At 39.6% G+C, this 14,409-nt stretch overlaps 1 protein-coding gene across 1 annotated transcript in view; it reads right to left on the bottom strand.

The window, feature by feature from the left end:
• Positions 1-9,933: 9,933 nt before the first annotated feature.
• The window catches only part of RAB31 (RAB31, member RAS oncogene family), a gene marked incomplete at its 5' end in the record, with an annotated part of 257,384 nt that continues 252,908 nt past the window's right edge, over positions 9,934-14,409 (bottom strand). The window contains one exon of the mRNA XM_006876234.1: positions 9,934-10,031. Coding sequence (XP_006876296.1) covers positions 9,934-10,031 — 98 coding nt within the window. The remainder of the gene's footprint in view (positions 10,032-14,409) is intronic.

Below are 14,409 nucleotides of genomic sequence, written 5' to 3'. Positions count from 1 at the left end.
AAGATATTTTTAGTTAATCCTTTTGGAGAAAGGCTTGACCTTGCAACTTTTAGTCTTAGGCTTTAGGAAAATATCACATTTATCTGTGGATTATCAAAGGCTCCGTGTATTAATTTAATACATATAACTGAATATTAAGATGAAAAACAATTTGCCATTAACTGCCAGTGGCCTCATTTGTTACACTCGGGCCTTTAGGGCCTCGAACCTCTGACCAGTCTTACACGGTCCGCAACAATTAATCATCTGGACCTCTTTTGGCAGGCTTTGTATTGTCTGCAATGCTATTTGTTTGATTGTTCCTGTAGTGCTTTTCTGATTTCTTCCTTATTTTCCTTGACCTTTCTGTAGAACATTTAACTGCACCTCATTATCATTCTTCTAAATTCCCTTGCAGACAATTCCAATGCCTATTCACCCTCCAGTGCCATTTGTAGTTCTCTTCTTGTTTGTTTGAACTATTCTGTCTTGTTTCTTCATTTTAGCAGAAATTTTCAGCTTTTTTTTAGGCATTGTAGTCTTGTTATAATTAGATGAATATATGATGGTGTATTCTTTTTTAAAAAAAATGTTTTATTGTGAATTATGTGATAGTTTACATGGGAGTACATTAGTTTTACATTTATCCTATTGTATATCATTTCATTGCCATGGTTACAATCCCCACCCCCCCCATGCATCATCAACCAACCAAAGGATATATCCTACAAGCCTGCAACCCCACCCCCTGCCCCAGTCGTCAGCACACAGCCTTTTCTAAAGTCTCCAGCTGCTCCATCTTTCCATGTCATCATCTCTGCCTCCATCTCAGGCATCACTGCTTCTCTTGGTAGGGTCCTGCTCTCCACTCTTCATGGTCCCAGGGACCTCCACTCCTAGACTGAAAAGTTAATCACTCCCCTCCTTGCTATAAAACATCTACCTTTACATTTACAACCCTCATAATCACTCCTGATAACAATTGTTCACTATTGTATCATGAGAGATCTAGCCGCATTTCCTTTCATCTGCCCCACCTAGACAGATTGGATCTACTCAGTGGAGAGTCTACCTTATTCCACGCCCTCTGGATCTAGATTCCCTCTTGAAAGCTTGTAAGCCAGATACTTCTTGCCTTTGTAGTCCCCCCATTTTGGGTAGCCAATGTCCAAGTTGCCCATCCCTATCTACTCTGTATATGGAGGGGGTGGGAATGATCCTTTCTGTAAAGGTTTGTTCCCTCTTTAGAGCTACTCCATCCATAGCTGTAGTTCAAGTTCATCACATTGTATCAGATTACTCTTTTTTTCCTCTTCTTTCTTCTTATAGTTGAGCTTGGATCATCCAGTCATTGAAGCCAGGTCGTGGGTATTATCTGCAAGTGTGGGTGTTCTTGTGCATGTGTCCTCTCTTACCAGCTGGACACTTCACTCTCCAGACTAGTCCTCTGTTGCTATGTCACTACTCTGGGCCCAAGGTCTGGCCATACTACTGGTCAACCAGGTTCCACTGGGGTTCAAAGGAGTCTATTGAACATTGTAGGGCGTAACTCGCAGCTTCATTGCTGTTTTTCCCTCACTTCCCCTTATTGGTGACGAACGTGGTCACCAATCAGAGTGTGTATTCCCATTGATTCTTAGTCTTGGAAGGCGGTTTATTCTGAGGGGAGATGGTGTATTCTTATGAACACAATCCAATTGTCTCCTGGTATGTGATTAGGAGATGGGTTTCTCTGTTCACTGCTCTTACAGCTCAATTCAGAGTGTTTTTAGTGGGTGTTGGCTGTAGACAGTGCTTTGATGTACATAGAAGCTGGTATTGGCTCTTGCCCTGTTGGTGAGGTTTTAGAGGGTGCAACTGTAGCTTGGCTGTATGGATGCAGTTGCTGTCTCTTGTTTGGTGAGACATGACGAGAAAGTACTCTCAGAAGATCAAAGGAGAGGAGGCGGGGCCTGATGGCGGCTAGAGTGGAGGTGCAGTGAAGTTTGCCGTCAGCAGTAACATAGAATAACAAGTAAAGCAGATCAAGGGCAGAGCTCCAAAACACGGAACCACAGAAATAGGAATATTTTTAAAGTTTGGGGCCTTATAGCTTGTGGAAATTGGAGCTTAAGTAGTAAGATTATGTACTTTTGAATCTGTTGGGCTGGGGTCAGAAACCTGGAGCTGACATCTTGGGCAAGACCAAATGGCAAGACCAAGTGGGGGGAGCAAAAACACCACGGAAAGAGGCCACGGGAACCTTGGGGCAAAGGTGGACAATACACTTTGTCAATTTTGCTTTGTTCTGATTTTTTTTTTGGAATCTGGTCATTGGCACACCCACTGTTGCCCACCTCCATTCTGGTGACCAGAGGGGGAGCCTGAGTGAGTGGACACCTCTCATCCTCACCACTGGTGGATTCTTCTGGTGTGCATGTGCACAGATACTCAGCCCAAGAGCAGGCCTTGAGCGTTTCTTATTTGTTTGTTTTTTGTTCTTCTTCTTTTTTTTTTTTAATACGGGAAAGAGCAGGACAGGGCTGTAGAGAAGGAAAGAAAGTTTAAAAACAAAACAAGCTGAAAATTAAATTAAAGATTGAGGTATAGCATAACACCAACACGGGCATCTTGAAATCTCTCAGTCAGCTTTGAAAGCAAGAAGCTGAAGAGAGGACATTAAAGTCATACTCATATTAGGCTACAGATTTTATTTTTCTTTCTTTTTATTCTTTTCCTTCTCTCCCTTTTCTGTGATTAGAGACTGCAGTATCCAGTCTAGTTTTTGTTGTTGCTGTTTTTTAGTCTTTTGTTTTTCTTTCTCTTTTTTTTCGCTGATGCTGTTTTGCTGTTATATGCCCCTCCCCTTCTGCCTTTGGAGGATTCTTTGTATCCATATATCACAAAAGAAGAGTAAACAACTGCTGTCATATAGCCAAGCTACAATCACAATATAAAATACCAAAACCCAGGCAAGAACCAATACCAACTGCCATATACCAGGGAAACAGACAACACCTGTGAAAGTGACTCTGAGTTAAGCAATAAGAAGACTGAAAAGGGAAGCCCACATCCTGATCACATCTTCCTGGAAGCAATCAGAAATCATAAAATGTACCAAAACACATACTCAGTTAAGTATTAAGGCCACAGATAAACATTAAACATGTCCAAGAAGCAAAAGCAGATGACCATATCAGCACATGTCCATAAACAAGATAAAATGTCTGAGACAAATGACCTAGAGGTAGACCTGGATTCTATTCTGGAAGGAGGGCAGGCCTTGGAAATGCCTGAGAAAGAATTCAGAAAAATGATTATAAAATGTTTCAAAACACTTTACAATGGAGTTGAGAAAAACAAGGAAGAAGTCAGGAAAGTACTATAGGAACAATCAAATAAGATAGATACAGCATTGGGAACAATTCAAAACGTACAGAAAGAGGTCCAAACGATCAATAACAGAACATCAGAAATAGACAATACTCTGAAAGGGCAGAGGAGTAGAATAGGCGAGATGGAAGGCAGAACCAGTGAGCTGGAAGACAAATCACTCAATACCACTAAGATAGAAGAACAAACACAGAAAAGGATAAAAAAATCTGAAGAAGGTCTAAAATTCATGTTGGACAACATGAAGAAGAATAACTGAATAATTATTGGCATTCCAGAACAAGAAGAATCACACAAGTCCATAGAGGAAATGGTTGAAGAACTGCTGGAGGAAAATTCCTCTAACATCCTGAAAAGTGAAAGGATAAACATTCAAGAAGCTCAAAGAACCCCAGGAAGGATAGAACCCCAAAAGAAAATCACCAAGACATATCATAATCAAACTCTCCAAAATCAAAGATAAGGAGACACTTCTGAAAGCAGCCAGGGAAAGCAAAAGTGTCACATACAAAGGCAAGCAAATCAGATTAAGCTCGGCTCTCTCAGCAGAAACCATGCAAGCAAGAAGGCAATGGGGAGACATATATAAAACCCTGAAAGAAAGAAAAAAAATTCAACCAAGAATCCTTTAGCCAACAAAGCTATCAATCAAATATGATGGTGTAATCAAAACGTTCCAGGATAAACAGAAGTTAAGGGATTTTGCCAAAGCCAACCCTGTACTATAAAACATCCTAAAGGGAGTTCTGTGGACTGAGAACCAACAAGAACACACAACAACCAAAGATTAACATAAGTGGCAGAAACTTTCAGAATTAAGTCAACAGAAGGAAGAGTTGAGAACAGAACAAACCTAAAAGGACAAACTCAGAGAATCTGGGAGGTCAGTCTATGATCAAAACAAGTACAATGTAAAAGAAGGTAAACACATAGGAACACAGATCCAGATAGTGAGAAGGTCAGGTTGATTACAGGATAAAATAGACTGCACTAAATGGAGAGAAAAGTTAATGGACTATAAGGCAACCTCAAAGAAAATTAACACTTCACAACATACCAAGAAAATGAAAATCCAAGAAGAACATGGAAACATTAAAATTATAAGGAAACATAAGAAAGAACAGCAAAATCATGAACTCAACAAAGGAAGACACACAGAACAAAGAAAGCAGCAACACCACAAAAAAACAACAACACATAATTGCAGCAATTAATCCATACCTATCAATAATTACACTGAATGTAAACGGATTAGATGCACCTGTTAAGAGACGGAGGGTGGTAGAATGGATAAGAAAACAAGATGCTTCAATATGCTGTCTGCAAGAGACACATCTGACACACAGAGACAAAAACAGATTGGAAATCAAAGGATGTAAGAAAATATACCAAGCCAATTATAATAAAAAATGAACAGGAGTGGCAGTACTAATCTCTGATCAAATAAACTTTAAGTCAAGAAACAGCATAATAGATAAAGATGGACATTATCTCATGATTAAACGGACAATTGAACAAGATGAAATAACCATAATAAATATCTATGCTCCCAATGAAAGAGCTTCAAATTATATAAAGAAGATCAAAGAAGTATAAAAAATCAAGACTAAAAACCAAAGTAGAACATTATAAAAAGTCAGGAAAATATATATAAAGCTGGAAACCACCACCACCAACCCCAAAAAAAGAGAGAAAAAGAAAGAAACCACCGGAAAATATGAGTAATTCTTTTGCACTACCCAATGGACTCTTGCATTCAAAGCTAAGAAATTTCACAATATTCCCGCTGTACTAATGTGATCTAACATAGGCCTTTTCTCCCCCATCCCCCCTTAAATCTGTTTAGCGATTTCTTCTAGTGAGAACCAACCCAGGGCTGGCCAGAACTGCTTTGGAAGAGACTCCTATAGCAGTTTCTTACTGCCGTCTCCTCCCTGAGCCCTGGGATCTGCATGGTGCAGATTCTTCTCCTGTGCAGCACAGAGCAGTGTCCATTGTGGAAACTTGTGCGAATGACATAGGACCTTCCCTGGGGGTGTCTACTTGTGTAAGTTTCCCCTCTGGTCACCAGCACAGAGATGAGTAGACAGAGCAAAAGAAAAGATTTGAAAAGGAAAAAAAAAATACCATTCACACCTCTGTTTCTGCAGATCACTGGCTGGTGTCTGCACTAGGAGTGTTCTCGGATCCCTCTTACACCCACTCACATTCAGAACAGTTGCAGTGGAACAGGCCAACCATTCCTAATCAGAAGTCACTTCCTTCCTTGCATCTGCTCCAAATCTTCTGCCTGTTAAGCCCTTGAATCACTTTTTATTTTTTTAAATCACTTTATCTGAAGTTCAGAGGTCCAGAATGGTCCTCTGAATCTATTTCATTTGGTTTTCCATGTTTTTACTGATGGGAGTGGATGGAGGGGGGTCTGCACAGCCTTTCTGCTTAGTCTGCCATCACTCTCACCTCCCTGACTGTCGCATACATTCTTAAATAGTAAGTTATATGCTTTTTACTTCTTCAACTTGCTTCACTTAGCAGGGTCCACAATCACAGTGCTGTAGGCACAACACTAAGGGCTCATCCACACACAGGGGTTCCTGGGAGTCTCTGCATACCATTTTGTGTTGATGCACTACAGACCTTGCGTTCATTCAGCAGGCATGTGGCTATGCTTGCTCTCTTGTCTTATTGATGGATAACTTGTTGCTATTGAAAACAGTGAGCAAACTTCCACAAGTCTTCATATGCACAGGCATACAAGTTTTTCTGGAGAATCATTGCTTTTTATTATTGGATAACTATGATTTTAAAAAAGAAACTTTGTTGAACATTATAATAAAACTTGATAAAGTTTAAAATATTTATTAGTATGAATCAGTGTGTGTTAAATAAAAAGTAACAGATACAATTGGGCATTGTTGAGGGACTAGCTTTACTATCAAATAGAGGAGGAAAGGTCTAAACTGTTGGCAGCAGCAGGTTCTATATGCACGAACTGGGTCCAGCCCAGCCTGATCCCTTAATAACACAGAGGAGGAAAAAGAACATTTATATAACATAATACTAACATATACATATATATGGAGTCCTGGTATGGAGCTGTAGGATAAGTACTGGACCACAAGGTTGGTTTGAACTGCAAAGTCAGTGGTTCAAATCCATAAGCTGCTCCTTAGAAACCCTATACATGAGTTGGAACCGATTCAATGGAATTAATCAACCAAATCAAACACTGATATTGCATTATTAGATCTGGTTTAAATAAGAATGTTTAAAAGAGTAAACTATATATCTCATAGGTCTGAATACAAATCATAGCCCTTTCATTTATACGTTAGCTCATGAATATTCAACTTGCCACAAGTGAGAATTGCAGAGTAAAAGAGGATAGGCCACTAAGAGGAGTTCAGTTTTAGCCATCATATGCAATCATCCTTGAGTTTGGAGGAAAATCTCAGTCATCTCTGCCTCCCTCAGAAAATTCAATTTTTATGGGGCACAACCTATAACTGTTGGCTAAAGGTTAGTTTTAAGTATTTAATTTTTTATAGTTTGCAAAGTAGCATCATATTCAGCATCCTAATGTATCATTTCTAACGATAAAATGATAATTTAACTATGTACCTACATAAAATGGTTGCATGTCTACTGCCATTTTTGGGGATTTAATTGGGAAACAACCCTCATGAGAACATATATTTATAGTCTATAACAGATATATGTACTAGACCCAACCAATTAAATGGATTACAAGTAAGAGTAACAAATATAATATCATGTTTACATACATACACACACACATACCACACATAAAAGGAAATAGGCAGAAGGTAGTAGTAGTAACCATGATGGGAAAGATACCACACCACATGCAACTATTTGACATTTTGGAACAACTGTAATTTTAAGGTGTTCACATAATATTATGAGGCTAAAATTTGATCATTAAATCAGTCAGAAAATAATCCCAATCCAAAATAAAAGAATATGGCAAAGCCTTCCTGATGGACAAGACCAGAGACCTGTCTTCAGAGAAGGCCCTATATGGATGCCAATGCCTATGTGTCCAAATTCTACTGATCTCTTTGCTGATTGCTCTGTGGTGTGATGATATACCCAGTATGTGTATGTGTATGTGTATCCTCTAGAGCATGGGGGCTCCATAGGATAAGCAATGGATGTCAAACCACAGGGTCAGCAGTTTGAGCCCACCAGCCACTTAGTGGGGGAAAGATGAGGCTTTCTGTTCCCACAATGATTTAAAGCCTCAGAAACCTTATACAGGGTTGATATGAGTTGGAATTGGTGTGACGGGACTTAACAACAACAAATATGTATTGTCAGACTGGCTTGAACAGTTAAAGCAGTATAGAAAGGTAGAAGAGTGGTTTCATACCCTCATGGGCTTCTGAAATAAAACCATGGGCTCAAGAAGTTAACATGTGCTTAAGATCAGCCATTTTTTGCAAGATGCTGACCTCGGCAGACCATGCCCAAAGCTATGAGACTTCTTGGAGTGCCTGTCCACTTTGCAAGGCAATATGACTACTGTCTAGACAGAAATCCATTTCTAAAGATGGTTAAGAAAAGGGTAAAAAATAAGCCTACGTATAATCTGGAAAGAAGTCACTTCAGTTTTCAGTGCAATTTTTTTTTTTTTTTTTTAGCCTTTAGAAAGATATTATTTCTTGTCCTGTAAGAAGAATCATGTTAGCTAATAATGTTGACAATGCAGAGAGAAACCAAAAAAAATTCCTGCAGAGCCCTGTAAAAACAGACAAATTCTGCTTTAATTTGAGGTCCTTGTCACAGAGACCTAAAACATACTCTTGAACCAAAAATAAGTGTTTTCAACCTTCACATCCGAATGCTGTTAATCAACGCTTTAAAGTTAAAGGAAACAGTCGGAACATCAAATTGACCACATTTTGGGTGTAGAAAAGCATAAATCTGGCCTGGTTTTTCTGTTTTTAACCACAATCAAAAGAAAGCGGTATTAACAAGCAAGTGGTAACTGTAAAATTGGCACTGGACTCTCAAGGACCCTTCTTTTTTGTAGCTGATGTAACTCAGTGTCTCTATCCACTAAGAGGATGGTGAGCAGTCACAAAAGGCTCACACTGAGTTACAGAAATGTCTAGCTCATTGCATTGTAGGGTTTTAATGAATGTCTGCTAGCTCTTGAGTGGTCAAGGCAAAGAAGGTAATAGATGGCACTTGTTACCATGCTTCATGACTGACTGCTTCTGATGCTATTCTTCTACAATTTTCCTAAGCCCCAGAAAAGTCACAATATTTGGAACAGCCTTTAAGAACCACCTCCCAATATTAGTCCTGTAGAAAATCAACTACTTTGTGACTCTAGATTTCATGAAAGTTAGAATGATAATATGATTTGAATTTTTAGTGGGAATAGCTTTTCTTTCTTTCCGTATCTTTTCTCTTACTTCCTGTGGATTCAAATGTCTTTAATATAATGTGCACCAAACTCCATTTTCAGTTAATTGGCATCCCAGGGGTAGACCTCTGGCTCGCCCTAATTTAGCAACTTTAAAAATGCTTTTGTAGCTTTGGAGTCTAGAATATTGAGGTGCTGATACTGGCTGGCAGTCTCATAGCCTACAACTAGTTGCTACTAGAAGTTTGCCCTATGATTTAGACTCAAATATCTTCTAGCTAAATTTTTCCCTTGATAATTTATTTAAGGTGGTCTTTGAGTAATATTTCATCCTGTATCAATTTCCAATGACATAATAACAACTTCATTGACTCTTTCGAATTAGACCTCCCTAACCCAAAATTATATGCAATATTTTAGTCAGATTTGGTATGTTTGTATGTGACTAAACTTAGAAAATGCTAATAAATTAAAAGTTCAAGCAACAGACAATAGTTACTCATATGAGATGGCTTCAAGATGTTCATGGCTTCAAAAAATTCCATTATCTTTCAATGGAATTTTCCCACAAACTTTTTGAAGCCCTCCTCATACATCTTTCTCCACTTAAAGTGGTCAAATCTGAAGTTTATGGGGTGATCCAATTACACTTCTCTGATTTATTTCCAAAAAGTGGTATAAAAGTTTAGTTCTAAAGTCAGCTGAAAACTTACCTTCTAAATTAAATTTGTCTTTTAGTGACAGCTGACTAAGGAACACAGGCAAAAGCTTTAAGAAGTTACAAAACTTTGCTAGGGAATTAGAATGGAGCACCACACTGAAATCTCACACACAGATTATACCAGAAAGACTTTAGGACAAATTAAAGGATTTTTTTTTTTTTTTTAAACTTCTTAATAAAAAACTCAATGTATTTTAACTAGGTGACATCATTCCCTGCCTGGTGCATTTAATACATGAAAGGTCATTTTGCAACAATGTGGTGGTTTGTTTCCCCAAGAGATTTCTAAAATTCTTTTTCAGGAAGATTTTCTGCCCCATTCCCTGCCACCTTCCAGGAGGCAAAGCCAGCATGCTCTCTCTTCTTGAGTGGGATGCCAGGGTGCCAGACCACTGAAAATGGAGGGCTCCAGGCAATGCACGAGAGGGGTCTGGATTTTTCAAGTGTCTTCAGGCAAGGGTCCGGGTCAACAGCACCGCCGGCTGGCTTGCGTAGTCTGCTTCCCGACCTTGATGGTTCCACTGTTTCCATTTTCATGGGGATCTAAGGGAGGGATCTGGCGACCTGGAACAGAAGGGAGGCCAAGGTTGAGTTCTTTTTTCCCCCAGTCAGTATGACACACACGTTTTGACCCTGCTTCATTCATGTTTGGTTTTTACAAAGTTGAGAAACTGTAGAAGTGGCTCTATCTGCCCTTCTTCCCTCCGTCCTTTCTTTCCTTTCTCCCTAGATTTACTGCTTGAAGTCAAACTCATGTTCAGAAAATTATGGAAAAGTAAATGCAGCTTTATTATACTGCTGGTTCCTTGGATGCAGAACACCTTCCTACTGAGTGGGGCTGGAGTTCCCACCAACCTTCTCTGTACAAATCATTCACTCGTTACTTCCACTCGTTACTTCTTAGTCTTTCCATGACTCCATCCCACTCCAATGAGCTACTTCATGGATCTCTGACTTTAATAAGTAAGTACTGATGGTTTCTGCTTCTTAAAATAAGGAATTATAATCTTCCTAGTGAGGTTGGCCCAGGATCAGGCAGTGTTTCGTTCTGCTGTGAATAGGGTCGCTAAGAGTTAGGACCAACTTGATGGTACCTTACAACACCAACAACTAATATTACTTCAGGAGCCCTGGTGGTGGCTGTCTGCTCCCGTAAAGATTTACAGTCTGGGAAACCTTATGTAGGAGCATTATGAGTTGGAGTCAACTTGATGGCAGTGGGTTTAGTTTTTCTGGGTTTTATTTATTAACACTTAGCTCACCATGCCTCATTCTGTCAATGAATTTAGATTACTAAATGGAATGCTTTACAGAGACATTCTAGATAGGAAACAGTATTTTAATGTCATTCCAAAATAATCCTCTTTAATTGATTTAAAAAAAAAAAACTATTTTAGAAGGGAGGTGACAAGATGGCAGATTAGGCAGTAAGCCTATACAGACCCTTTACAACCAATATAAGGAAAACCAAATGAAACAGATGCAGATGATAGTCCTGGAACTCTAAACTTCAGATGAAGGGATAGAGAAGTGGACTGAATGTTTACTAGAAGGGAAAGCTGAACAGACGTGGCAAAAAAAGGAGACAGACTGATGCTGCTACCTGACAAAAAAAAGACACAAGAAAACATTGGCACTGCCAAAACATACCAGCAGCTTGCGAAGATAAAGGTGTGATTATTTTTCTTGTTCCCCACACACCCCTGGTGAGCAGAGGCAAGGCCAGTCCCCACTGTGTAGACGCTCAAAGAAGCTTGTGACTGCCAGTGGGGCAGTTGTGAGCCCTATTAAAGGAGGGGAGCTATTTGCATACACATTGTTAGGGTGTGCCCTGCTCTGAATCTGTAGAGCTGGATTTGGCCAGCCCTGGACTATCCCTCACTAGAAGAAGCAGCTGAACAGATATGGGGAGTGACAGGGGAGTGGAAGGGAAAGAAAGGAGACTGGTGATCTGTGCCGGTCAGCCAGGTGTGGCATTGCCATCTTAAACTTTTGTGTGTGGCTTTGAAGGCCAGAGGGTTGTAGGTGGTGCAGAAACATACTGCTTGTTGTTGCTGTTATTAAGTGCCATTAAGTCAGTTCTGACTCATAGTGACCCTGTATAATGTTTCTGAATAGCTGGTAGGTTTGAACAGCTGATCTTGTGGTTCAAAGTCCAGTGCTGATCCTACAGCATCACACCAGGAACCATACTGCTTGTGGACAGAAAGGTATAAAAATTTTTCTTGTACCCTACATTACGTTGGTGACCAGATGTGTGTCAGCCCCTATCTGTGTACACTCCCAGGGAAGCTGCTGCTCTCCTGGTGGTCAGAGAGGGAACAAAGGGAATAGGGGACTAGCAGCACCAACCCTGTCACTTGGAATCAGGTGTGACCTGCTCCAGACTTGCAGAGCTTGTTCTGGCCAGGCCTGGAATAGCAGGATCTCACCCTAGACTCACCCTGATCTCCCACCTGTATTAGTGACTAAATGAACTATTTTACGATTAGGGGCCCTGAGCAGACAATACCTAACCCTACAGGAACTACATGTAGGGTTGAGTGTATTACCATCTCATCCCTTGGCCACCCATGACATGAGGTCCTAAGCAGGAAACTTCAGACTTTTATCCTCTCTGGGACTGGCACCTGCCTGTTTTTTTCCCTTTCACTGTTTTTGTGTTTATTCGTACTTCCTCATCTTTCTCTCTTTACTTTCTATCCTTTCGATCTTCACATTCATTTTGTCTTCTTTTTTCCTACTTGTCTTTCCCAACCACAAATGCTTTTTTCCTTTCTCTTTGTTTTTATTTATTACTCTCTGGTATCTTCTCCTTTTACTCATTCCTCACCCTTATTATGTCTAGTTATTTTTCATTTTTTTAAGTTTAAAATTTTTCTTTTCCCTCCTTTTTGCTTTTGTATTCTTTTTCTAGCTGTTGTCTGTTTTTTTTTAAATTAAATTTTTTTTCCTATTTTCATTTTTCACTGCTGTTTGCTTGTTCATTTGTTTTCATTCTGTCTTGTGTCTGTGTTTTTACTTCTTGTCCCACCTGACAGAAAACAGCAACTGTGTCCAAACAGCCCAGACAAAACTATACCATTTACAGTCCTACATACTGGGTAATACCCCGTAGCTATTACCAATACCAATAGGTAGAGCCAATACTAGCTGCTATACACATGATCAATGACAATAACCAACATCAGCTAAACTCATCCTAAACTGAGCTGCACGAACAGCAAACAGAGAATGGTTCATGATCTCATTCCCTAATCACATTGACTTGGAGACAGTTGGTGAGTGCCTAAGAATACAACAACATTCAATCATCAACTTAAAACAGATACAATAACACCACAATGTCTCGGAAGCAGCAAACAATTTCTGTTTACATGAAGAAACAAGAAAGATTGACTCAAACAAGTGACCAAGAGTCAGAGTCAGAAAATGTTTTTAAGGGGAAACAAGGCATGGGAACTACTTGAAAAAGAATTCAAGAGAATGATATTTAGGTAACTCTAAAGGATTGACAAAAAGATGAAGGAAAACAAGGAAGAATTCAGGAAAACACTACAGGAACAAGCAAAACAGATAAAGGAATAGGGATAATACAAAACCTGCAAATAGAAATCCAGGAGATCAATAATATTTCAGAAATGGACATTATATTGAACGGGCAAAGGAATAGATTTAAATCAATGGAAGTCCAAATTAGTTAGCATGAAGATAAATTTCTCAATACTAGTAAGCTAGAAGAACAATCAGCAAAAAAGAAGGAAAAATCTGAAGAAAGACAAAGAATCATGTGGGACAGCATGAAGAAGAAAATCTTATAGGTGATTGAATTTCCAGTATAGGAAGAGATAAAGAAAAGCACAGAAAAGATAGTTGAAAAGCTGAAAATTTCCATAACCTCATGAAAAAAACAAAAAGGTCAGCATTGAAGAAGCCAAATGAAACCCCAACAGAATAGACCCCAAAAGAAAATCACCAAGAGATAATCAGTCTCTTGAAAATCAACACAAGGAAAGAATCCTGAGAGCAGTTCAGGAGAAACGAAAAGTTACCTACAAAGGGGAGCCAATAATATTAAGTTCTGATTTCTAAGCAGAAACCATGGAAGCAAAAAAGGGTATGGGGATTAAACACGTTTGAATGGGCTAAGTGGGACAGAGGTAAGAATTATGTATGCACAACTTTGGAACTGCAGGGCTCTGGGTTACAGAGATTGAGACATGGTTGGAATGGGGGAAAAGGGGGGAATAATGTTAAGATGCTTGGCTGTCTTTTGAATCTTGGTTTTCCTTGCATTATAATATAAAATAGACACTGGATGGGGAGAGAAAGGAATAGTCAGAAACATCACCATAGTAGGCTTGTAAGTCCATCTTCTGCCTATAACTGATTGGAATACCTAGAATGGGGCTACAACGTGCCCAGTGGATACCCCTGCAATACATAAGACTATAGGTAGAAGCCTGAACCACATCCAGAACTCCAGAGATGGGAAATGAACACTTGAAAGGATGAGCAGACCAGCCTGGAGCGGCTAGAGGAACAGAAGATACTTCTTGAAAGACCTACAGGAAAAACACAAAACAATATAGGCAGACCAACTGCTACTACAAGCACAAGCAAGTTGCTTGCCCAGGAGACATCAAGGCAAGTGGTCAGGTCCCCTCAGTGCAAACCCCCTTCCAAGACTAAGACTCAATGGGAATACACGCTCTGATTGGTGACCACGCTCGTCACTGATAAGGAGAAGTGAGGAAAAAACAGCAATGAAATGGCGAGCTAAGCCCTACAATGTGGAGAGTGAAGTGTGCAGTTGATAAAAAGAGAAGGCATATGCACAAGAACACCCACACTTGCAGATAATACCCACTTGACCTGGTTTCAATGACTGGATGATCAGAGCTCAACCAGAAGAAGATAGAAAAGGGGGGAAAAAAAAGAG

Source organism: Chrysochloris asiatica, unplaced genomic scaffold (assembly GCF_000296735.1).
Source record: "Chrysochloris asiatica unplaced genomic scaffold, ChrAsi1.0 scaffold00368, whole genome shotgun sequence".
Taxonomy (NCBI): Eukaryota; Metazoa; Chordata; class Mammalia; order Afrosoricida; family Chrysochloridae; genus Chrysochloris; species Chrysochloris asiatica.
Note: the sequence above shows the minus strand (reverse complement) of the source record. Positions and strands in the feature narration are given on the sequence as shown.